At 39.9% G+C, this 27,115-nt stretch overlaps 1 protein-coding gene and 1 long non-coding RNA gene across 35 annotated transcripts in view; one reads left to right on the top strand and one right to left on the bottom strand.

Annotated features, from left to right (window-relative positions):
• Positions 1–27,115, top strand: part of CEP170 (centrosomal protein 170) — a 74,463-nt gene that overhangs the window by 29,376 nt on the left and 17,972 nt on the right. For 15 of the 34 annotated variants that reach the window (XM_083604214.1, XM_083604200.1, XM_083604195.1 and 12 more), the window contains exons 8-12: positions 2,485–2,955; positions 5,399–6,036; positions 16,745–16,894; positions 24,273–24,399; positions 24,883–26,733. In XM_083604214.1, coding sequence (XP_083460340.1) covers positions 2,485–2,955; positions 5,399–6,036; positions 16,745–16,894; positions 24,273–24,399; positions 24,883–26,733 — 3,237 coding nt within the window. The remainder of the gene's footprint in view (positions 1–2,484; positions 2,956–5,398; positions 6,037–16,744; positions 16,895–24,272; positions 24,400–24,882; positions 26,734–27,115) is intronic. The other 19 variants (XM_083604212.1, XM_083604210.1, XM_083604206.1 and 16 more) reach the window with 2 other exon arrangements.
• On the bottom strand, positions 12,972–19,610 carry LOC310758302. Its single transcript, XR_014545688.1, has 3 exons — positions 19,258–19,610; positions 15,768–15,819; positions 12,972–13,101 (listed from the first exon to the last, which is right to left on the bottom strand). It is a non-coding gene; the product is annotated as an uncharacterized lncRNA (long non-coding RNA).

Below are 27,115 nucleotides of genomic sequence, written 5' to 3'. Positions count from 1 at the left end.
ACTTCTGGTCTATTAGCTCCCACTCCTGCAGAATCCGTCTCCTTCATATAAACAAGCACTTTTACTTCTTTCAATCCAGAATCCATCCTAACTGCTTCTCCGAAAGCATCACATATCAAAACAGACTTGTTCTGTCTTTGTTCTTCCTTCCATGGACTTCCCTGCAGGCCACCCCTTACTACTTTACCCAGCTTCGCTCTTAGCTCCTGGCTTTGCTGTTAACACCTGCTCTTATTATCCTCCTGTTCCCTACCAGCTTTCTGCCCTGAGCATTTCTTGCTTCCTTCACTGTGCTGTTTTCCATTGAAAGCAAAACCTTGCTGTTTTTCATCTCCAGAAGCCTCGGCTACTTTCCTGATTTCAAATCCGTAGAAGCTCACATTTTGTCATTCTTGTACAGATACCATTCATTTCATGTACATCCAGTTCTGCATTGCATGGTAGTTAAGCAACTTGCCTGTCTTGTTTCCCATCACTGTTGTAGTACACAGTATCCTGGCAGAGAACTCATTTTTGAACTGTTAACTCTTTGCATGCTACAGTGCTTACTAGAAAAGGTAAGGATATTTAAAATCTATTAACAACTTCCCTCTTAAGAAGTGATTTAGCACAGCTCCCCAAAGCAACAGCAACATCAATTCAGGGTCCAAAAACCTAACTGGAGGAAGTTGACTTTTTAACCCACCAAAGTTAGTATACTGGTAGCTTTTGTCTCTTGTGCTATAACTAAAAAAATCCAAGACATTTTATAGAGTGGCCTCAAGCCAAAGATACAAAAGCAGAATGTCACTTGTTCAACAGGGGATTCCAACCCCATTCTCCACCTGAGTCCCCTGTAAAGCTGTTCCTGAAGGTTATAGTACCCTCCAGAATAATATGGGATATGGAAATGTGGGCTGAAGCAGGAGGGAGGCACCTAGCAGCATGAGAAGTTGCACATGAGCACTTTTTGATCTGGGCCAATGTATGCGTTCTTGTGTGAGCAATTTTTGTTGCTTAATTAAGTGGATGTATTACAGATCTTAATTGCAAGGGAGGTGGAGGAAATCTCTTTACCAGTTTCTACCAAGGTAATTACCGTAGAAAAGATAGACGGTTTAAAAGTAATTTAAAAACCTATCTTTTCGCACAGAAAGTGGAGCAAAAATGTGCATTCCAGAGCAATTTTCCTAGTTCTTAGTTTAGTCTTGGCAGGAGATGTTGCATAAAACTGCGAATCTTAATTGGAATAATCTTTTAAAATTGGACAAGCATTTTATATTTTAACACTGTGGTAAAACAAAGTAAACCTCATCGGCTGCTTTTCTGTTGAGGCTGAAGATCACAGGATACTGTGTACCAGTTCTCTGATCCCTTGCCAATAACGTTCATTCCCCAGTGTCTTCAGCTGTATGTTGCGCTGGAATTTATTAACACTTTAACATGAAACATAGCCCCAGCTTTTTAGCTTCTTCTTTCTAAAGAAACGATAGTAAAATTAAATGACATGACTCCTGAAAATCATTGTGAATATTCTGTTTGCTGTGCTGCCCATTTTAAAATGCATTTGCATGACATTGTACCATTTTCATCCACAGAGTAAATATGTTAGTAGATTTCTTTAAAATGTGTTAGTGTTTTAAAGTTATCTGTTTTGTTACTTTATGTGCATCTTGAAAAATAAATGATATTGCTCCATTCAGCCATTGGAATCGACTTACCAGTATTCACTTCAGCAGCAGTTGCTTGTGGTGCATTCAAATCTCTAATACTTGGCAAGCAAGCTTATTGTGCTGAATGCATAATGTTTTGCTAGCAGCTCCACAAAAGCTTGGATTTAGCATTTATTCAGAATGTACATTGTTCCTCTCTTCTCCGGCTTCTTTATCCATCAAAAAGCAAGATATTTACAAACTTCTGCATGTTTCTTACTGCTTATAGACGTTACATTCCATTTTAATTTTATCTTCCTTTCCTGCACTGTACTTTCGGCATTGGATTTTCAGAAGTGTCTTGAGTCACTGCAATCTAGCTTATTTGCTTCCATTGGCAGGGATATAGTCAAATCTGAATTAAAGCCAAGTTCATATTTACTCTTCAGGACTTCATGCAAATGAAGAAGACAAAGATACCCCTCCCCATGGCTCTATTCAATTGTGTAATCTTTTGATACCCATGAACTTGTTTCTTTGGCATTCTTAGTGAGCTTTCTTTCGGTTAGATGTGCGTACTTTCATGCCTGTCTTCAATATGGAACTATCAACAGAGAAGACTTGCAATTCTGGAGCTATATTTTTCAGTCTTTCTGCATTGCTTGTGGGCTTCCCACAGGCAACTGGGAGAACAGGATGATGGACTAAATAGGCCTTTGATCAAGATCTAGCAGGGCTCTTCTTATGTCCTTCCCAAGAATTGTCTCCTGGCTTTTATGTGAACTCTGAAATTCCTTGAAGCCTCGGCTTTTGCGATATTGGAGAATTTCAATTTCTTTGTTTTTCTTAATAGGATGCAGCACAGATGGCAAGCAAGCTGAGGAGCAATCTGCAGCTGCAAGTGAAGAAGAAAATTATCCTTTCTGTAGGGAGCCAAGTTATTTTGAAATCCCTACAAAGGAATTCCATCAACATTCCCAAATACCTGAGGGTACTATTCATGAGATCCCAACAAAAGACACACACATAGCAGGGGCAGGGCATGCTTCATTTACTATTGAATTTGATGACAGCACCCCGGGAAAAGTAACCATCAAAGATCATGTTACAAAATTCACTCCAGATCAGCGCCACAAATCTAAGAAGCCTTCTCCTTCTGGTGCCCAGGATCTTCCTGGGCTTCAAACTGTGATGATGGCCCCGGAGAGCAAAGTGGCAAACTGGTTAGCACAAAACAATCCCCCAACAATGATCTGGGAATCAACAGAGGAAGATTCAAAAAGTATTAAGAGTGATGTTCCAGTCTACTTGAAGAGACTGAAAGGTAAAACAAATAATTTCAGCTGTATTTATTTCCTTTGTCTTGAATATTCAGCCGTAAGTATGCTAACTGGAACTGTACACATTTACTACACTGTTAGAATTCTTACAGACCAGAATGTTTTAGACAAAGCATCAAGTGACAACCAGTTCTGCCAGGACACCCCCCCCCAAATTGTACCTTTTTATTCAAAGCCTGTGATGTTATAGCATTGGTACATTTACAAAACACAAATACCAAAGCAAACTTGCTAATATTGTATTAAAAAAAGATTAAAAATGCATCCATGTTCAAGCATCACTTTTCAATAAAGTTTAATGTTCAATAAGTGGTGAATGTTTGAAGGGGGGATTCAAGCTGCTTAAAATGGGTTTTGGGCAGACATAAGAAAAATGGAGATGAACATTTCATCAAGCTTTATAAAGCTGGTGAATATAGGTCATAGACTTCAACTTAATAATTTTAACAGGTTTAAATTGTTTTCTAATTTTCTGATTCCTTTTTATCAGCTCAGTGATTTAAGTTTGACTGAAAAACTTTCCTTTGGTTTGCCTTTCAGATTACCCTTACTAAAGCAAAGTCCTTTACAACTCATATTTTTAAAACATTATTTCACTTTATTGCTCACCTACGTCTTCCTGCTGACTGGCAGTTATATTATTATACTTCATACAAATCTCTCAGGATGGTTTGCCTGATCTTATGATCAGACATTGGTAATGGTAATACATAGTATACTCACTCAAAAATAAGTATATATTTTAACTTATTTCAGCTGAAACGTGTTTTTATTTCTTCTATTAAGGAACTTACTCTGGCACACTCAATGTAAAATAGAATGCTGTAACTAATTCATATAAGTTAGAACTCTTATTTGAAAATTCTTCCAGAACTGTAACTAATTAACTCAAAACTTTAAATGGTATCCTGTGAGTAATTCTGCATATTATGCATTAAAAGAAGGTTGCTCTTTAGGAGCAAAATTTGCATAAGATACCATTAGCATGTTTTAATGAATTCTCAAGCCAATTTTAGTGCAATTTCCATAATCAGCATTTATTCTACTACTAAATATAAATTTAGAACAGCAGGTTGAAGAGCCCATATCCCAGGAAGATCGCAATGTTCTGAAGATGGACTACCTTCTTATCATACTTTGTAAATTGAGCATCTTTGTATCTAACTACAATTCTGGGCTTTTTTATTTTCTCAGTTTGTAACTGCTATACTCATAAATATATTGCACCAGTTAACTATACTGAAGATTAGCAGTGCAACCCACAGCCATTTTCGACCATCTCTAGCATGAGCTTCCAGATAACTAATTGCATGGACAAAAGGCTGTGTAACGACTGCTTGCAGCAGATCAAACCTGGCACAACAGTTCTTGGTCAAAAGCAGGCTACAAAGGGCTTGTGTTTTCTGGCTAGGAATGGTTATGAATGAAGGCTGTGCAATAGCCAAATCCCAAGCATGCCTTAGGTGTGCTGAGGTAGCCCAGCAGGGACGGGAATTGGTGCAGGACTGCACAGACCAGAAATTATTTGGACATACCTTGAGACATTCTGTTGTTTGTATAACCATATTAAGACCTTGTTAATCTCTTTAAATATATATTTTCTTACAATGTTTGATTGTGTATACATTGAAACTTCCTTTACTTTCAAATATTCAGTGTTCACCTAGAATGTTTTCTCTAGGCATCTCACAATCCTAAATGTTTCCTTAGAATTAAGCCCCATTGAGTTGAAAGGGACTTATTCCCAGATAAGTGGGTACAGGGCTGCAGTCATAAAAGGGTTCTTTTAAAAATCCAAAGCTGCCCTGTTTTGCTCCGTCTCCATTCGTTATATGGGGAAAAACCATAATTGTTTATTGCTGCTAATAAAGAATTGTATTCCGGAAACCACACTGATAACTAACTGGAAAATTATTCTGGGAAAACAACTCAATGTTCCAAACCTAAGCTTTTGCCAAAAGCTTTCCACTGATAGTGGCAACTGTACAGTTGTTACCTCCTGTTTTACTTTCTACCCTTCATGGAATATGTTTAGAAGCAAAGGTTTGTTTTCTGGCTCCTGAGTTATTTGTAGCTAGGTACTAATACAGTATAGAAGGCATACTGATCTGCTAATTTTGGTATAGCTGTTGTAGCACATTCACATTTCATCATCAAGCATGATTGGGAACTGACCGTTTTCTGAATAAGACAATTCAAATGCATCTCCCTCACTGATTAGCCGGCAAAAGACTCCATTGTGCATGGCAAGTCTGAATGTGTCTGTTGTTGCTATGGGAAGCTTGCAGAGCTTGTTACTAACAGACAGTTGAGCTTCTAACAGAAAAGCAAATATTGTCTCTGTATTCACTTAACTTTCGGAGGTTCTTTCCGCATTACTGCTGCTCATGTAGAGCTAGATTTCTATGTTTTGTTTTGTCTTTGCAGGAAATAAACATGATGATGGGACACAGAGCGATTCAGAAAATGCCGGAGCACACAGGCATTACAGTAGACGGGCAGCACTTGAAGAACAGTTAAGGCATCATTATGCTGAGCAGAAAAAATTGCACACAAAATCCCAGGACACAGAGAAACATTCAGACCAGCCAACTGTTAGTCAGACTGCTTTTATGATCGAGTTTTTTGATGAAGGCCATTCCCGGAAGAGGAGATCTTATTCCTTTTCTCAAAACGTGGGAGTTCTGCTCCCTGAAACATCTTCTCCAGCACCCCCTACAAGAACTGAAAAAGTGAGACCTGCATCAGGCGACTCCAAAGGCAGTTTACCACCTTCACAGAATAGCTCCGCCCAACAAAGAGCAGTACATGCAAAACTTCTGAAGCAAAAGTCAGAAGAGCCTTCTGCTGCACTGCCTTTCTTACAAACTGCATTATTGAGAAGTTCTGGAAGTCTTGGAAATAGACCAAGTACAACTGAGGACATGGAGAAAAAGATTAAAAGCCCGGTCGTTTCGGTGGCCGTTGAAAAGGAGGAGGATGACCAAAGTGATAAAGGTACTTACACTATTGAACTGGAAAACCCCAATGCTGAGGAAGTAGAAGCTCGCAAGATGATTGATAAGGTAAGAAATTTAAATAAGAGTGCCATTGTTAAAACCCCAATCCATGGTGTTTATGGTGGGGTCCTAGTAACTACAATTATTCTAATAAATCAGGGTGTTTTAAAAAATATATTATTTTTAAAGCCACATTTTGAACTCTTAGTTTTTTATCCCTCATTGCAAGCTATGTACTAGGCAGCAATAGGGTATTTTGAACCTACTTCTTGAGTACATACGAACTATGTGTTAAACAGATTTTTCTATTTTCCAACCATGTTGACGGCTATACAGTGAAAAGAATGAAGCAAGGATTATGTTGCCCGATACTCCACCTGTCTTGTATCAAGTTTGTAATAAAACAAACTTTTAAGCAACTATTAAAGTTCAGCATTAATATTTAGCAAGATTCTTCTCTCGCCCTTTAAAAAAAGAACCTTAATAATTTGGTCAAGTATATCCATTTAAAGCAGAGATAGGAAGTCTGCCATCCTCTAGAAGTTTCTCTCCTGGTGTTATGTTCTTTCCCTGGCAACTTTACTGGACTAGCTCTCCTTTTGATAGCCATGGATGACCTCACATACACAATGAACAATGGTACAAGAGACTACTAGCGCTGTGAGCGTTGGCCATATTGACCCTCTGCAGCCCACTGGCAGGGCCACCACTAGTGCTGCTCCCAAGGGTCCCTGACCACCCGCAGTAGATTTACAGGGGGCTGTAAGGAGAAGAAGGAAGTGCCCCCCCAAAAAAATCATTCCCCTTCCTTTAGCGAAAGCAGATCCCCATGGTTCCCAAATTTGGATGCAACCCAAGGAATATATAAAAAATAATTTAGTGAGAAAATGAGCTAGTTACAGTTTCCTAAACATGCATGCTATAATTCCTATAACCATTTAGACACCAATTCTAATCCTAATAGGACTTAATTCTTAGTAGATATGTTCCACCTCCACTGTCAGAGGCAGTAAGCCTCTGAATACCTGTTGCTGAGAATTAAAGGTGGGCAGAGAGTGGTTGAGCTTAGCTCCTGCTTGCATGCCTCCCCTGGGCATCTGGTTGGACACTGTAAGAACAGTTTGCTAGACTAGATGGCCCATTGGCCTGATCTAGCAGGTGCTTCTTATGTTCCTACATTATTACATTCTAGGCTTGTTTATTGAGTTGGCTTACAACTCAGTAGACTTTATCTTAGCCCCCAAAGCATAAACCAAACCTTCTGGTGCTTGTCCTTTCTGCTTAGGGGAGAAATGGGGAAGGATTTCTCTTTAGCTTTCTCTGAACATAGTAAGGATACTAAGCAGGATCATTTACCTGAAGCCTAAGAGCCTTGAACGTTTGGAAGCCAGGGTTGGAACTTATTAGTCATAGCAGTGTTGTTGTTTTTCAGCATCATGTACAGTGGACTAAATCCCAGCCATGCAAAAGTCAAAGGTTTCTTCACACGCTTTTCCATATACCCCCTTTAAACCTTCATCCAGGCAGGCAAGAGGCGTCATCACAGTTAATGACATATTCCAGTCATGCAACAGCATGGGAGATGTGGATCAGGGCCAGTAATGGGTGTTGCCCAAGGAGGGTCTGTGTGGCCTACAAAGAAGGCAAGACATGACATGGGGAGAGTCCCAGGGGGCAGATGGAGAGGACCGGAGGGCAGCATTCGGTCCCCAAGCCTGTGCTTCCCACCCAGTATGATGCTTGACCTCAAATCGGATACGTTTTGGTTCAGAATTTTACATCAAAATGCAGGCAAGGGTCATGTTTGTATGTCATACTAAACTGTAATTTATTATGACAGCTGCAACAAACTCAACCCCTCTTCTGGTTCATGTATTTCCTCCTTTCTTCACAGTTGGGAGGAGGAGTCCAGAACATTTCAGTCCCACTTTTGGTTAACCATAGCTTGCTGTGTCAGCCAGATCTAGAATGTTGGTTTACACCAATTATGAATTGTAGAATTCATTTAAGCAAGCCAGCTTCAGAAACCAGTTTGAAATTGGGTTGTTTGAAACCAGCTATAGATGATGTTAGTAATGGTTCGATAGCTAATTAAAAGCAAAAGCTTCTGAACTCCGGCTCTCAGCCACATGGCAGGAGGAGAGGGGAACACATGAGCCTAAGGCTTGCTCAGGCTTTTTCCAGTTCATTCATGTTGTGCTAAACTATGGCTTGGTATGACAGGCAAATTTAGCTATAGTGAAAATGTTATTATTAAAATGTTGACATTTGATTCACATTTCCTTTTTAAACCAGGTTACTTAATTAAAGAGATGCATAATCTAACTGAAATTTCAGATGGCAAATATCTTTTAAATAAGCATCCAATTTCCTTTATTGTTTTTAAATTGTAGCTTTTTCCTGTATCTTTTTAATTCAGTACAGTGGAACCTCGGGTTGCGAACGTGATCCGTGTGGGAGGCACGTTTGCAACCCGCAGCGCCACGTCTGCGCATGTGCAGGTCATGATTTGGTGCTTCTGTGCAAAGCACGATTTAGTGCTTCTGCGCATGCGTGAGCGCCAAAACCTGGAAGTAACCCTTTCCAGTACTTCTGGGTTTGGCACGGTGCGCAACCCGAAAATGCGTAACCTGAAGTGTCTGTAACCCGAGGTAACACTGTAGTTCAATTTACTTAACTTTTATTAAGTAACTTCCATGTTACTTTCATTTTCAAAGTGAGCAGATTTAGGACTAGGAAAATGGACTCCTTTTCGTTTCATAGAAAAGGAACTTTGTTTGATCTCTAGATATTTTGTTTTGTTTTAAAATTACTCAACACATCAGTATCCTATTTTGGATCAAAACTTGAACCAGTTGCTTCAGAAATGAATCATGCCAAATAAAATATCCATTATTCACTCTTGGAGAAACTGAATAAATTCTTACTACTGCAGATAACAGGAAATACAAGAGGAATGTTTCACTTTGTGGGAAGCATTGGTTCAATTGATTGTGTTGGATTGAAAGATTTGTGTATTCTGGCTATTTTATGTAAAAGTGTATGAACTTGTGATTTTTAATGATTTCTCAACAGATGAGTAATTCTTAATTACATGTTACTTTACTGCATACTGCTTTTTATATATTTATATGAGAAGGCAGCATAAAAGTTGAAATAATGAATAAATAGCATGTTAAAGGTCAAGAAAACGATGCATATGCACTTTAAATTTCTGCTGTTCGTGATACAATTTCATATAAAGTTGGAGCCCAATTCTTTTCAAGTTAATTCAGTACACAACACTGTGAATAATGAATGCACCATGCTCAGCTGGTACCGATATATAAATGAAACGTGCATTGTATTTGAACCAAACAACAAAACGTAAAGCAAGTTTTTTTTCCCAGATTGTGGGGTCAGGTGCACTTCTAAAGTCCCAGTAATTTTCATTCAATTGAGGAGTTTATTACATAGGAGAAATACACTGGGAATTCACCATCATCATAATAGATTATTTTAAAAATAACAAAATATGGCATGTTGAAAGTGTGTACTTTGCAGTTCTCAATTGATATGAAGCGTGTGTTTTGTGTCCTCAGTGGAAAGGGAAAGTAACAAGCAACTATTATAACTTACTATCTGAAACAGAAGTGATCACCCATCCCCATAACATAGTACGTGACTGATTTTCAAATGTTGACCCTGGTGTGAAGACCTTGGATTGTTCCCTGAAATACTTTTGAAATGATATTAAACAAAATATGGGGTAGAAATGTTTATACTTGATTGTTTTAAGAGGTCATTGAGATTTTTTTAAGAAAAACCAGTGTTGCTTTATTAATATTTAAAGTTAAAATAAACATTTTAAGATGATGGGGATACCATCTGTACGTGGGTAACAGAAATAGAAGAGTTGAACAATACAGTAGAGAGTTCTCACTGGTGGTTGGTACTTAGTCAATGTTTTTCTCCAACTGCAGCAACACAACATTATACTCTCTTTTTCTAATGCCAACAGTGAGGAGGTGCGTGCAGGCACTGTGCTGTTGCATTTCCCCAGATAAGAAAACTAAGTGTAATGCTGTGGGATGTATTTGTGGCTCTCCCTTTGTTTTCTCTATTCAGCATCCAGAGAGCAGAAGAATTGGAGAGATATGAGTGCAGCATTTGCCTTTGCAGCAGAAAACTGCTCTGCTGGTGGAAAGAAAAGCAAGTGCAGTTTTCCACTTGGCTGCTTGCCTGGGGGCAGATATTGCCTGCCTTAAGCAAGTAGGAGAGTGGCAAGCTGAAAGCCTGGATTCAGCTGTGTTTTACAGTCTCCCTACAAGTTTCACTTACCAGATTCCTATTGGTTTGTCTAGTTGTGCTTATGGCAGGTGAAGAAAACTGTGCTGGCTGGAGAGAGATTTCTGGTTGAAAGAACACAGACCTCACTGCACTTTTCTGGTTTGCACCCTAAATTTATCCTGCAGTTCTAGGTCACTTTCCTTGGCATTATCACCTGCTTCACAGAACATAAGTACACATGCTGTGGTCCCTCCAAATAACTTGTTAGTTTGATGTGTTTTTAGGAGTGTGACCTACTCTCAAACAAAACTAGAAGAGGATTGCACAATGCGGTGGCAGGCCACCAGATCATGAAATCATAGAATTGTAGAGTTGGAAGGGATCCTGAGGTTCATCTAGCCCAACTCCCTTCAATGCAGGAACCTCAACTTAAGCATACATGACAGATGTCCATCCAACCTCTGCTTAAAAACCTCCAAGGAAAAAGAACCCACCACCTCCTGAGGGAGCCCTTCCAATATGAAACCGCTCTTACTGTCAGAAAGTTCTTCCTTACATTTCGTTGTAATCTTCTTTCTTGTAAACTGAATCCATTTGTTCTAGTTTCTAGAGTGGGAGAAAACAAGTTTGCTCCATTTTCCATGTGGCAACCCTAGGTGCATGGGCTTATTCTTGCACTGGTCACAGAAAGGAAGTAATCCACAATAAAACTTAACATTTTTAAACTTTTAAAATTCTCTAGTCTTACAGTAGTGCAGCCATTTGCCTTCTGAAACTGGCTTCTAGATGTTGTTGTTGTTACTGTTACTATATTTATTTGTACCCCACCTTTTTTGCAAGGTGAGTTACAGATAAAAATACAATGACACAGATCAAATAGAAAATGCTAAAGCATAGAAAGGATATTCATTAAAAGGTAATTAAACATTAATTGAATTAAAACAATATTGTTTGTTGTTGTTTAGTCGTGTCCGACTCTTCGTGACCCCATGGACCAGAGCACGCCAGGCACTCCTGCCTTCCACTGCCTCCCGCAGTTTGGTCAGACTCATGTTTGTAGCTTCGAGGACACTGTCCAACCATCTCGTCCTCTGTTTCTCCATCTTTCCCAACATCAGGTTCTTTTCCAGGGAGTCTTCTCTTCTCATGAGGTGGCCAAAGTATTGGAGCCTCAGCTTCAGGATCTGTCCTTCCAGTGAGCACTCAGGGCTGATTTCCTTAAGAATGGATGCGTTTGATCTTCTTGCAGTCCATGGGACTCTCAAGAGTCTCCTCCAGCACCATAATTCAAAAGCATCAATTCTTTGGCGTAAAACAATATAAAAAGATCTAGATGTTATGTATCACCCCTTCTGATACTAAGTTGTAGCAACTGGGTTGGAGCCAAAACCAGACCACCCACACTCAAAGCAGATAATCAGGCATGCCCAGGAGAACACTGAGGCATGAGCTACAAAAATAAACAGAAGGGAGCAAATTTCCCCCCAGAAGGCTTAAAAGGCAGCAACACATATGTGAGTCACACAACAGTTACCATTACCTCCTGTTCACAATAGGACTTAGTCGGCACACTTTCAACTGGCATAGCATAATAATATTGCTGAGGTGGAGGCATGAAATAGTAATCATGAGCAACAGAGGATGAATGACCAGTGGTGGAAGAACAGAGCAGACTATTTGCAATGATTTATAGGTTTTGGGGTTAGAAAACCTGTTGGAATTCTTGAAATAGTGTTAGGAATGCTGCATCATCACTGTTGTGCATTTGTTTACAATGGTAAGGCTCATGCAGGTTCTGAAGGTGAGTGTTGAAATTTCATATTTTCTAAAGGCTTGCCAAATTGAGAGTCCTGAAGCAATTTGATCTGGCTGATGACGGACTTCTGCCAGGTCTGTATCAAACTACTTGAATTAGTGGTACCCCAATCTTAAATTTATATCAGAATTATATTTCAATAATATAACTTCCAAGTAAGTGTGTGTAGGGTTGTGGCCTGAGCAATTGATTGTTTTGGTTTGTTTCAGTCTAGTTTACTACCACTACTTTTGCCAGACAACGAAAAAAAAACTTAATCTGCAATTCAAGGAGCTACTTTGGGCATGCTCAAAGAGGGCTGCACAAAGTGGAATTTTTGGCTTTTTTTGTTTTAAATAACTGATCCCCTATGCCATGTCAAACTGCTTTTGACAGTGGCCGCTTTTGCATGAACAGTATACTTGCCCCTGTGTCACATGGCAAACATATTTTGAAACAAGTCTAAATCACCCTTTGGCTTTTTGATTTTTGGTGTAGTTTCTTGGGAGCAGATCACAGAATGCAAGGTGTTCTTACCTGGATCTTTTCTGAGAACTGTATACCCATATACATATAACTTTATAATTCAGAAGGTATACATTAGAGAAAATAATTTATGCAACTTCCAAATGTTTAAATGTTTGAATTTTTCAAATTGATCTTCAGTGAAACTGATTGGAATAAATGAAGATGGTTTGCTCAGGGCACTGTAGTTAGTATGTATGTATGTATGTATGTATGTATGCTTAAGATTTCTTGCCTGTCCTTCTCCATAAGGTCCCAAGGCAGGTAACAACAATAGACTATACAATTATAAAAACAGAGAGTAGATAATTTGTGTTCACTTTTAACGTATTCAGGAATCTTTCCCAAAATAGTCTTTAATAACATGTACCCTTTTGCTTTTTCTTAAATGTTTAATGTCACTTGTCTGTAGACAAATAATTTATTTCGGTTAAATATCACTTTAAAATGGTGGCCAGGATCCAAATGTAACAAGTTCATTAATTCAAGGACAGGGTTTTTCTCAGAGAGCCTCATAGCATCTGGTGAGCTTCTTCTGAAACCTATAAGATCTAAAAGCAGTCTGTGATATAGGGGGTGGGGTAGGGAGTTGGCTGTCAAGAAAGTAAAACGCTGTTACACAACCATAAAAAGAAAATCCACTGGGATACCCAAGCTCCTTGTACTGGCTTAAGCAGCTATTGGAAGCCTACACCATAGTGTTAATTTTCCTTCTTATCATACTTAGACATGTTGATGTGCTGATTTTTTCAGAGGTAAAACAGATTGAAAATAACATTTTCATTGTTACTTCAGGTTTGTCAAACATCTGTGTGAAAAGGTTGAATAGTATATATCCCATGCATTTTAATTTTTAGCATCATCATGAAAGAGTGCTTCTCCCTCTACTTTTCTGCTGAAGACTCGATCTGTCTGGGAGGCCCTTTATGCTGTGCCATCACCAGAGAATTCCAGGAGTACTAGGACTCATAATATGGCCTTCTCAGTTCACAAAATGGAACTTCACCTTCCTCTCCTTCCTGCATGCACTACCCTAATCTGCTCCTCCTAACCTGGATAACTCCTTGGCCCTGCAGAGCAAATTTTGAGATTATGTAAAAGGGGGCGGGGAGAGAGATGACTGTGAAGTCCCACTGCATGAGTGGAAATCTCTTCTGCTCGTGCGTGGACAGCAGTGGATACAGCCTGAAATCCTTATTTAAGAAATCATTGAATCCATTATAACAAAGGTTATTTTGTTATTTGTACTTCATTCTGTAGAAAGTATTATCTAAAACTGGGGTGGTGGCTCTAGCCTCTTGGGCTTGCTGATTGGAAGGTTAGCGGTTTGAATTGCTGCGGCGGGGTGAGCTCCCATTGCTGTGTCCCAGCTCCTGCCAACTAGCAGTTGGAAAGCATGCCAGTGCAAGTAGATAAATAGGTACCGCTGTGGCAGGAAGGTAAACGGCGTTTCCGTGCACTCTGGCACTCGTCACGGTCCTCCGTGCGCCAGTAGCGATTTAGTCATGCTGGCCACATGACCCAGAAAAACTGTCTGTGGTAGCTCTGGAAATATCTTGAGGGGGGGAAATAAAATGTAGGAGGGGCATTCTCCTATCTGGTGGTAAATAAGCAGAGAGATGAAGTCTGCTTAACTGAAAGAAGAACATTAACAAGAAGGAATGAGTTAATGGAGACAATTGAGCCTTACTCAGACATGGATTCAATACATAGGGGTGGCGGGTCATGTTGCATGCTCCTTCCAGCATCACATGCCTCCAGCATCACATACCTCAGGGGCAGGAAGCATGGCCCTAGTTTGTTATGTACGTGTATCTTCTATGCATGGATAGCATATGAATAGAGCTTTAAAGGTAAGTAGAATTTGGAAATTATTATTATTATTTATTTGTACCCTGCCCATCTGGCTGGGTTTCCCCAGCCACTCTGGGCAGCTTCCAACAAACATTAAAAATACATTAAAATGTCACACATTAAAAACTTCCCTAAACAGGGCTGCCTTCAGATGTCTTCTAAATGTCAGGTAGTTGTTTAGCTCTTTGCCATCTGATGGCAGGGCGTTACACAGGGCAGGCGCCACTACCGAGAAGGCCCTCTGCCTGATTCCCTGTAGCTTTGCTTCTCACAGTGAGGGAACCGCCAGAAGGCCTTCGGCGCTGGACCTCAGTGTCTGGGCAGAATAATGGGGATGGAGATGCTACTTCAGGTATACTGGGCCAAGGCCGTTTAGGGCATTAAAGGTCAACACCAACACTTTGAATTGTGCTCGGAAACGTACTGGGAGCCATTGTAGGTCTTTCAGGACCGGTGTTATGTGGTCTTGGCAGCCGTCCCCAGTAACCAGTCTAGCTGCCACATTCTGTATTAGTTGTATATAATAATATAATAATAATTTATTATTTATACCCTGCCCATCTGGCTGGGCTTCCCCAGCCACTCTGGGCGGCTTCCAAAAAAATATTAAAATACTGTAATACAGTTGTAGTTTCCGGGTGACCTTCAAAGGTAGCCCCTCATAGAGCTCATTGTAGTAGTCCAAGTGGGAGATAACTAGAGCATGCACCACTCTGACGATACAGTCTGTGGGCAGGTAGGGTCTCAGCCTGTGTACCAGATGGAGCTGGTAAACAGCTGCCCTGGACACAGAATTCACCTGTGCCTCCATGGACAGCTGTGAGTCCAAAATGACTCCCAGGCTGCGCACCTGGGCCTTCAGGGGCACAATTACCCCATTCGGGTCCAGGAAGTCCTCCACACCAGCCTGCCCCCTGTCCCCCAAGAACAGTACTTCTGTCTTGTCAGGATTCAACCTCAATCCATTAGCCACCATCCATCCTCCAACCACCTCCAGGCACTCACACAGGGCCTTCACTGCCTTCACTGGTTCCGATTTAAAAGAGAGGTAGAGTTGGGTATCATCCGCATATTGATAGACACCCAGCCCAAACCCCCTGATGATCTATCCCAGCGGCTTCATGTAGATGTTAAAAAGCATGGGGGAGAGGACGGAACCCTGAGGCACCCCACAAGTGAGGGCCCAGGGGTCTGAACACTCATCCCCCCCACTTTCTGGACCCAGCTCAGAAGGAAGGAGCAGAACCACTGTATAACAGTGCCCCCAGCTCCTCTAGACGGTGCAGAAGGATGTCATGGTCGATTGTATCAAAAGCCACTGAGAGATCCAGCAGAACTAGGAAACAGCTCTTACCTTTGTCCCTAGCCCGCTGTGGAGTAGAGGAAGTTGGACAAGGAAGCTGGTACTATGACAGAAACACAGAAATAGGTAAATGGTATACTCAGCTGATGTTGTAAACTCCTTTGTAGATCAGTCAGCAAAAAAGGAAGAGAAGAGGATGGGAACTTTATTAATAAGTACAAAGTAGAGTTAATATAATAATATGTGGTATTAGTTGGAGGCTGTGTTAAGGAGTAATGTTTGCCTACTGTGGGTGCTGATGGCACATTTTGGTTTCTGCAATAGAATTAAAGAATTTAAGTATTTTAACATCTTTCCTCATAGTGCAGAAGGAATCTGCAGCTGTCTTCAGCATCACCTCATACTCGCTTTACTAGTAAGACTGATGTCCCCTTCTTGTCAATTACCATTGATTTTTGCGTAATTGTTTTCTCTTGATGGTAGCTTCCTTGCTGTGGGCTGTTTTCGCCTGCTGCATTCAGGCAGGCATGCACAAACTTAACCACGTTTTAAGGGAACACAAGTAAACTGATATGTAACTGTGCACATTGAGGAGATATCTCAAGAGTAACTACATTTTTCTTAAACCCAATGAAATCTTTATAATCCACATGATGTTAGCAAATAATGCATAAACATAGCTTTATATACAAATTAAAAGCTTGAAAAATCCTCAAAGAGTATTTTGAAGTTATTTTATTTTTACAGTTAGGTCATCCCTCTTCTTTTCATATTAGTCTAACATTAGAAAAATAAGAATAGTTAACTTACTTGAACCTTCCCTAGAACTGGAACATATCAGTTCTGCTTGCAAAACTATTTTTAATAGCAAATTGTTGGCAAGATTTACACTTCACAACAAGCTATTCAGGTTTCTGTTCTTTTTTTAACTGGCTAACTGATTTGTTAGAGGACCACCCATACATTCAAATTTAATTTAATTGGGAAGGCTTTCAGTTAATGTGTGTGATTATTTGTTTTATTTTCAGGTTTTTGGAGTGGATGACAGCCAGGATTATAATAGGCCTGTTATCAACGAGAGCCAGAAAGATTTAGTAAAAGATTGGGCTATAAATTCTGCTACAGTAGTGCTGGAAGAAAAAAGACCACTGAGTACAACTGGATTTCTTGACACAGAGGTAGAATTCAATTTTTGATGGGTCATCTTCTTTTTTCTACTCTACCAACAAAGGAGAGGACCTTAATATAGTCAATATTAAGTAGCTAGCAAGCAAAGCTTCCTTAGAGAATATGAACTAATTTTTAAATTATTGTATCTCTGATTTCTTTGTTAGAGCTTATATCTCTTCTCTGCAAAACCATGGCCACTTGTGACCTTTGCGCATACTACATAGCATGCTCTTCTGTGCAGCACTTCATTTATGTATGCCACTGTGCAGATATAATTTGCAATTATGCAAGGAAAAGGACATGCAGACTGTGAGTGCAGATGGAAAGACGTTGATCTTTGCAGATGGAAAGTTCATGGATCAGTGCTTTTGCAAAGGCATTGCCATCGTGCCCAGGAATCAGCATAGCATTTAAGTCTATAATAAACCTCTGTGTCAACTTTTGATAGTATCTAGTAATATTTTAGAGTTTCACGAAGGAGGTCTAAGGAATGACAGTAAAGCCAAACTTTCTTACACCAAAAAAGACTCCTGCAACCATAGATGGAACTACAGAGAGCAGCAAATGCAATAAGCATCTGTATGTTTCAACTGAACATGAAGGGAAAGGGGTGATAAAAACATCCAAGATAAAATGTGTAACTGTTAACCTGATTTTGCTATGCATAATGACATCGTTCCATAAGCTTAGATATGGGAAGAAATTACACTACTCTTCTACTAATCCTTATTTTTACCTTTCTTATACACAGTTATTTTTGACACATGGAGCTGAATTTCCTTCTAATACTTTCTTTTCCAGAACTGTTGTAAAGCAGCATCTGTTCTGTTTCTTTGGCTGTTTATGCATTATGCATTTAAAGTACATCCCCACCTCCCAAAAAAAGAGAATCCTGGGATCTGTAGTGCTGTGAGGGGTAAACAACAGATCCAATGATTCTTGAGAGGGGATGTGCTTTAAATGTGAGTATGCAACCTTAATACCCATATTCAGTGTTATATGATTTATATAAGATGATATATTGTATCAGATTTATATTGAAAACTCCAAGCAGTATCTTAATATTTTGGGGGTTTTTTTCCTTTAAAAAAACCCATAGTTATTAAGTGAGTCAAGTTCATTGACAGATAGCAAAAATAAAATGAGGGATTTACAATGTATCTTGAAGTGGCACTATTAATCTGAAGTATGGTGTTTAGGGGAGGGGGCTGAGAGGGAGGAACCACAGAAAAGAATTTTCAGCCATGCCATTCATCACTATTCAAAACTTTTATTATTACACTATAATATGGTACTATACTCTTAAGTGGGCAATCTCAATGCCAAGTAGAAAAAGTCTGACCATGCCACTGTTTCCAAATCACATTTTGACCCGCATGGTGTTTTACTAAAATCCATTTTCAAGAACACAGTGAACACCATTTTATAAAGTTATCTCATTGTTATAGAATGGAAAAATTGAAAATAAGCAAATGTTCTACTGCAAGTCTCTAAACATCTTACTTTGCATTCTGAAGCAAAAGTATATTTTATGCTCTTTGGCTGACTGAGCTGCAAGACTCGGCTCAGGAGGCTTTTATTCCTGGCTGGTGGACCAGAGCAAAGATTTCTGCACTCCAATCCGCACCCAGGCTCTGCCCCTGTGCCTGCCCCTCATTGGGCAGTTCAAATTTGGCATTGGTGGGCTATCCCGCCATTCATAGTGCCCTGCCAGGGCAGGACTCAATGACTGGCCAATACCAAGAGGCTTTTCACTCCCCAGGGGGGAAAGGGGAAGCTATGATGGGCTACAACTGCTGCCCATCCCAGAGCTGGGTAAGTAGCCATTTTATACAGAACAACCCATATTCTGTGAGTTTTAGTTGGAATATGGGTTTTAGAGAAAACTAAAGGAATTGTGATGGAGGTGATAGCCTGAGAAGTTGATATACTATCTATATTATATTAACTCTAAGGCAGGCAACTTTCTCACAAATATGTCATGAGAGGATAAGAAAAATTCATATTTTGATTATGAATAGTAAAATTTATGCAACATTGCCAAGAACATAGCAGATGCCAGTATGCATTTGCCCATGACAAGTATTACTATTCAGGAACTGTTTCCTCTGAGTCAAGCCTTGAAAGAGACTTTCTATAATTATTTGGGCTTGTTTCATTGTTTCTGAACCCTTAATATTGGGACATCCTGTTTTCAACATTCCAGAATTTATCAGTGCAACAAGGAACAGCTACAAGCTTTTTGTGTTGAAATGAAAGCTGGAGTTACTGGGAATGCTCTAAAGGTGGTTTAAGACCTATGTGCAGTTCATGGGCAATATATTGATCACCCCTGAAACTTTCACCATTTTGCCCCAGCAAATCAAATTACCTGAATATCTTACCATTCCTCAATTTTGCCTCCAGAGACAAGCTATTCCATTGAGGTATTACTTAAAAGTACCATGGTTTTGAATACCAAATAAAAACATGTCTTGAAGTTTTCTCAGTAGGGTTTAGAAAGAATGTTCCTGTCTTGTAGAATCTGTAGCAAGTGACGCCATAACATACCCATAGCAACCAATGCATACATATTCTATATGTCCTATAATTTGAATACTACCAACAATTGAGAGAGCTTTAGGTTAGGCTCCTGGAAGAACTTCAGAAGGTGAATAAGGGAAATCATGTGTGGAATTAAACTTCTGAGAAGTTAAAGTATTTTATTTTATTGCTGACATTGTCTAACGGTATGTTGTAACAGTTAATCCTTTACTGGTGGTTTTTGTTTTTTTGTTTTTTAAATAATTTTTATTAACTGGCCAATCACATCAAATTAAATCACATCACATAATTCCAAATTACAAAGCCAAATTTTTAAATTTTGTTGGGGGAACCCATACTTCAAGATCCAAAGGGGGATTCAAATCATCTTCTTATTACTGCGTTAATGTCCAAATCAGTCCCAATCAGTCCAGACAAAGTTCATAATTCTATCCAGTCTTATCTTGGTGTTTCCACATCATATCTTGTTCATATAATTTCTATTTTTCCTTTACGATCTCTTCTGTTAGTCTCCTTAAGCCGATAAGCAAAATAATAATCCTGTGTAGACTTCCCGTTCCTCCACTAAGTCCAGATGGTTTCCATATATCTCCTTCGTAGATAGCATCGCTCTTTCCATCATAAATTTGGCATTTGTCGCTCTTAAGTCCCACCGAGGAGTTGATCCACGATATGTAAACAACTCTATTTCTCTCTTTCTCCTCCCAGACCCAAGAGCTCCAACAATGCCTCCCAAAATGGCGACGGCATTTTTAACTGCGTCATTCCAAAACTCTTAGCTTTCCAGCTTCATCTTAAAACATTGCTTTGGTTCGAAAGTTTATCTCCACACAGCCTTAAATCCACAGCTTAAGTCCTTAGTTTCTGACTCATTAGGGGAGGGGATTCTTGTTAAATCACATAAGAAAAAGGAAGGCAGGTTTTTCCCCCTTCAGTCATTTGTCGTACCGTATCTTGACGTATCTTCTCATATTTTATTCTTGTCTTGTTATCAGAGATCTCTTCTGTCAGCAGTCTTTACTCCCCTTTTTCCTTGAAGCATGTGCAATTTATCTCGTCCAAATTGTTTCTTTTGAAGATGCTTGCAACTAGCGACGCGAATCAGGGATGGCGTCCAGGAGTGCCGGAATCCCACAGGAGGGCTTTGTGCCTAGTGCCCCCACCCCCACAAATTTGGGGGTGGTATAGGGCACAGCAGGCAAGGGCCGTCCCCCCCACAATCCTGGGGGGGTTAAGGAGGCTAATTACCCCCATCATAGCCTCCAAATTACCTTGTGTGGGTCGGAGAGATGTTATTGTCAGCCATCTTCCGATGCACCACCTAGTGCCCCCCCCTTTACTGGTGGTTTTTGACTAAGCTTCCTTTGCATTAAGATACTGAGAAATCTCAGACTTTTCAAGTTTCATTACTCTTTCTCCCCCCCCCCCCTTTTAATATTTCAAAGATGCAAAACTATTTTGCAGGATTATCCTTTCAAGGAATTATTTTATATTTTAAAAACACCTGTCTTGTTGTTTAATCATTTATTTTTGTCATTTCCTATCCCTTTCATTTTGAGAACTGTATAATGAAAAACATGGCTTGTAAGGGTGGGAATATAAATGTGGAATAAGCAGCTATGGGAACAGACAAGGATAGAATCCAAAATTCAGTCAGTTTATCATTCTTAAACTGCTTACCTTGGAGTAGTCCCATTGAGACTGATGGGAATATTTGATAATTCTGTTTTTTCCAAAGGAGACTATATTGGAAAGTATTCCTATAATATAAAATAAGATGTTACAGAATCTCACATCTCTGTGTCTGTGACAATACTCATTTTATGGTGATGTAATTACTTTGGTATAGGAAATAAGTGCACTGAAATTTGGATCAGTTTTATTTAGAAATTAACAATATATTGGAGGCTACTTATACATACCACATGAATTGTGCCACAGAATTTAACAAACTGGCTATGATCACATGAAGAAACTAGTCTGTGAATTGGTAGCTACCTGGTTAAACACAATCACAGTTGAGACAGCCCTTTTGACCTTTTTTTTAGTTAACAGAAATTCAGGGGCTTTGAGTTCATGCATATTTTCTTCCCATATGAATGCATGCAAGTCAATCTTATGACAATTATGTTTCTTATTAGCTGACCCTGAGAATGTCACCCACAACCAACCTGCTATGTTTGTTTACTTGTGAAAGATTTGTATATTATCCTTAGGTGTTGTTTCCAGAGTGGTTTACTGAAGTTGAATAAAATACAAGGTTCAGATAAAAGTATATTAAGGCAACGGTGTAAGCAAAGGACTGAATAAATAACGACATATTTGCCTGGCACCAAAATTATGATCACATTTGTTTCTGTAGAGGGAGTTCCAGGAACCAAGTGTCACAATCCTGAAGGACCTCTCTCTAGTTGCCTTTCATATTGAGGCTTCTGCTAGGAGAGCCGCTGAAGGTTCCCTCAATTCACAGATTGGTTGACAGAGGAATAAGAGTTAATACAGGTAGCTGGACCTCAAGCCACATAGAACTATAAAAGCAAACGCCAGATCTTTGAATTGGGTTCAGAAACACACAAAAAAAAAACTATTAAAAAAAAGAAAGAAGTGAACTGGCAGCCACTGAAGTTCTTTATAAGTATTGGTGTGGTATGTTCAAAACAACCAGTGACAGTAACCTGGAATCTGCATTCTGCACCAAGGGCATTTGCCAAATAGTTTTCAAAGGCAGACCATTTACAAAATGTTACCAATAGTCAGTTCTAGACATTACCAGGGACAGGATAACTTTTTTCTGTCATGCAGGGTCTAAACTGCTAAAGAGGCTACCTGGGCCTGCAGTGACAAAGATGAATTTGAGACCATCCACAGACTAAATTTAATCCGTAGGATAGTACAGATTGATAAAGTTTGAGAAATTTCTTTTAAACTCTTTCCCCTGAACCATGAATATTGTTGTATAAGAGCCCCATATTCGTTATCCTTAGGCCAAACTTGGCACTCGCGGCTGCTAATGGAGTAATTTTCTTCCAGTGCAAATAGCAGATTCAGATTGGGACCATAGAGAGGGAAAGGGTTAAGAAACTCTTCTCCCTGGCTGCTGCAATCCTGATAAATATCAACCACCCACCAGCAGCTGCTGTTTGTGTCTGATGTTTAGTTTGGGCCTTTATCTCCACACATCAGCCTATCACAGAGGGTTGTGGTATAATCATTTCCCACACAGTTGCTCAGCACTTTGAAGCCAACCCGTTCCTCTAATTACTGATTTTGCTTCAGTCCATATTTTACATGTGAATAATGTTTTAAAGGGATTTATAGTGAGTGCTGTGCAGATGCATCACTGAAGAGATGGGTTTCTGCGTTCTTGAGGGAGAAAATATGACACATGCAAGAGCAGGAAATACAAAGTCCTTTCACGTGAATTAACATTTTGCACACATGTTTTACAATCTTCAGAAAACTAAAGCAGCTTCTGCTGTAATTTGATGGCACAGCAGAGCCTAAGTAGGCGCTTTGACAGCCACCTACTGGACAAGGAACTTACTGCAGCTTCAGAGTCCTTTATATTTTCACTCAGTCTCGAAGCCTCAAAAAATACTTACAAAGACCAGCCTAAATTTGACCCACTTCTCCCCACCATTTGAAATAACTTTCACAGAGTAAACTGATGTTGAGCTTATGGAGCTTTATTATAAGAATTAAAAATAAGCTCCCTCTCCATGCTATGCTAAATACAGTCTCGCAATACATGATCTGTGATCTCGACTGCAGGGCAAACACTGCAAAGCTTGGCCTTGCACCAGATTTTCCCATGTGGTTTGGTCAAAATCGAGTATACACTTCCAGAGTTAGCGCAAAATACATTATTTCTAGCAAATGAGCCACCATAGCCACTAGAGAACTGTGGAAATTTGTGTCCCGGGCTTTTTAGACTCATCTACCTCTGTACTATCTGAAACCAAAGGGGCACATTGGTTGCCAAATGTGAAGTGCATTGGCATTATTTTATGCTTTCCTACCCCACTGTGATCAAATCCCAACCTGTAGGGTACTATGTTGAGTGGTTATATATGTTCCACGTGTATACTCGTAGCCTCTGAATGTTTCAGTGCTAATGCCTGTGTAATATAGCCTTAATCAACAGCAAAGTCAGACGTACATGCTAAACTTGCATAAAAGAGGGCTAATATAGCAACTTTGATGGATAGATGCCCCTGGCTATGTTTGGATTATCAAATTGGCTGGGAGGTGGATATGCATCCTGCAGCCAGTTTTGCTACTTCCTTCATGCAAGCAAGGTGACAAGTCAGAAAGCTGCCATTAACTATTAAGTTCAAACTAGGAAAATGTGGTTGATGCCTTCTAAGCAAGCCAGACTGTGAAGCTCTGGTAATTGGCTTGTTTCAGAAGCAGTCAGCCATAGTTCTGCAGTTCAGTTGTAATGGACAGCTATGGTAAATTGTAGCTTCCTGGTTTGTTTTCCCCACTCATGTAGGGAGGATCAAAGCAGCTACATGTATAGGTGTATAAAACTTATATGTCTGTTTGTTAAGCCAAGAAATGACTGCCCACTGCCAATTTCTAACCACAAGTTCACTACTAGATGACACTCCTTCCTAATTAGTCTTGCAGTAAAGGCATCAGTCAATGTATGGTAATGACTGAATCATGATTTCACTTAATCTGAGTGTGTGTGTGTGTGCGCGCACACACACATGCACATTCACATACGCACGCAGACTTGTTCTCCAAGATCTTAATTTTCTGAATGTTTTTCCATTTTTTTTTCTTTAAAATGACTAAATCAATGTAAGCATGATTTGTGTTGAAATCTGTTAATAGGAAAGCACTGGTATATCTGGAAGCAAGCGCTGGGTGTCACAGTGGGCTAGTCTGGCTGCTAATCATACGAAACATGAAGAAAGTGAAGTACGGATGGAATCATTTGCTCATGCTCCTCTAGAAAATGGTACTATACATATTTATCTTTCATAGCAACTACTAGCAGCATGCTTTATCGCTCAATTGTTAGTCTTCTCATAACCACTTAAGCAATAGTGTTTGTTAAAAGCATGTGCTTTGTAAAGAATTTTGATGCTAAAAGCCTTGGGAAGCAAAACAAAAAGAGTAAATGAGGCTCCCTCTAAATTTCAATTGAAATCATCTGTAATGATTTCAGCCTCACCTGTCCCGGAGACAGTCTATGGGATATCTAACAAACCAGGATAGCAGCGGGAAGCAGTGGGGGAACGGCGCTGAAATGAGGGAATTTCTCACCAAAAAAGGGAAGGTTGACAGCTATGGTGCTGTTGTGGGGGTATTCCTTATTACAGAAGTGGTAGTCCTTGCCCAGGGCTTCCACTGACATGGCTTGTCAGGTGAATCCCACACAAGTACTTTTACTTAACATGTTTTCCCTCTCCCGATTTTCCTACATTTTATTTGGTTTTAGATACAGACATCAGTGAATCTGGCCTGTCAGCTAGAAGTGCTGCCTCTGCTGCCTCTTTGACCAGCCAAGGAGATAGAAAGAGGCGAACACTTCCACAGCTGCCGAAGGAGGAAAATGCCACAGAAGGACAAAGAACAAAGGTTACAACCCACCAGCGATCGGAGATAGGTGAAAAACAAGACACTGAACTTCAAGAGAAAGAAACTCCAACTCATACCCAGAAAGAAATAGGGCAAATTAGTGACAGGAGCGTGACTAAAGCAAGCAGGGCAATGAATGGCCTGTCTCCTAAAGCAGACAAGGCACTGCTTCACTCCAACAGTTCCTTTTCTTCTGACAAAGAGAAGAGTGAAAATGGCAGAGAAACATCGGTGGTAAAACAAGCTTTGGCTAAAATTAAGCAGCAGGAACAAAAGGAGGTAGCACATTGGACCCCCACTAAATTATCTTCTTCAAAAACACCAAACCAAGCTGAAAGAAGTAGAGACGAGCCGCCTGTTTCTCATAAAGCAGACAATAAAGAGAAAGCGTCAGGGCGTGGTTCTGGCAAAGCAGAAAGTAAAGTGGTGCAAAGTGACGGGAAAAGAAGGAAAGCGGAAGATGCAACAAGATGTCCAACTCCAAAAGGGTTTAGTGGGGATAAAAAAGAATCATCGAAGCCGTTGGTGAGACAAGGCAGCTTTACCATAGATAAACCAAGCACAAATATACCTATAGAACTGATCCCTCACATCAATAAACAGACAGGAACTACTCCGCCATCATTGTCTTTAACATCCACTAGTAGAATAAGTGAGAAAAGTGATTCCGTGGAAACAGACTCTAGTCTAGATACAACACTTATCTTAAAGGACACTGAAGCTGTAATGGCTTTTCTTGAAGCGAAGCTGCGTGAAGAAAACAAAACTGACGAAGGACCTGATACTCCCAGCTATAATAGAGATAATTCGATTTCGCCTGAATCAGATGTGGATACAGCTAGTACAATTAGCCTTGTTACTGGAGACAGTGAAAGAAAGCAATCTCAGAAACGAAAAAGCTTTAGTACCCTGTACAAAGACAGATGCTCCACTGGTTCACCTTCAAAGGATGCTTCAAAGTCATCTTCTACAAGTGCTAGAGACAAAATTGAGAAGAAAACAAAAAGCCGCTCTTCAGATGCTGGTTCGAGAGGTGATGCACGCAAGGTTGTGCAGAGCAGTGGAAGAATAAGGCAGCCTTCTGTAGATTTAACAGATGACGACCAAACTTCCAGCGTACCTCATTCTGCCATTTCTGATATCTTATCTTCCGACCAGGAAACATGCTCTGGCAAATCGCATGGAAGGACATCTTTTACCTCAGCAGATGAACATTTACATTCCAAAACAGAAGGTATCAAGTCAGCCAAGTTGAGGACCTCTCCAGCATCAGCTGGGCAGTCCAGTAAATCAACCACTCTCCCAAGGCCTCGCCCCACAAGGACTTCTCTCTTACGTCGAGCGCGACTTGGTGAAGTGTCAGATAGTGAACTGGCGGATGCGGATAAAGCATCCGTTGCTTCTGAGGTGTCTACTACAAGTTCTACTTCCAAACCCCCATCTGGAAGGAGAAATATCTCAAGAATTGACCTGCTTGCTCAGCCACGGAGAAATAGACTTGGTTCTTTATCAGCGCGTAGTGACTCTGAAGCAACAATGTCTAGAAGCACGACATCATCTCGTACTCCAGAAGCCATAATTAGAAGTGGCATTAGGATAACACCACCAGCAGACAGCACTAAAGTTTCTCCTAGAATGAGAGCGAACAGCATATCTCGCCTTTCGGACTCCAAATCCAAATCTCTGTCATCAGCTCATAATTCTTCAGCAGGTACGAGAGTTTTTCAACCTTAATTCAATAATTTATCCTGTCAGCACATTCACTTTTCAGTTGATAGGGTTACATGGATACATGGAGCATTTTTAATAATAAAGTGTAGCTTTAAAGTTGCTGAATCTAATGAAAATTGGTAAGGGATTTGGTAAGGGATTGGCTGGATCTGATTCACTGCTCAATGGCTGATTTATTCATAAGCTTTTTAACCAAATTAATGCTTTTTTGCTATAAAACTGGAACATGTAAGACTAATAATGTTTGGGATGTCAGGATTCTTTTTCAGATCTAGTGTTGTAGTGCATAGCATTTTGAACTTGGATTTGGATTATGAGAGGCGAGTGATTATTATCTATTGCATCTACAGTAGCTAAGATAC

The sequence above is a fragment of the Podarcis filfolensis genome (assembly GCF_964270895.1).
Source record: "Podarcis filfolensis genome assembly, chromosome: 3".
In the NCBI taxonomy this organism is placed as follows: Eukaryota; Metazoa; Chordata; class Lepidosauria; order Squamata; family Lacertidae; genus Podarcis; species Podarcis filfolensis.
This window is presented reverse-complemented; position numbering and strand designations above follow the sequence as displayed.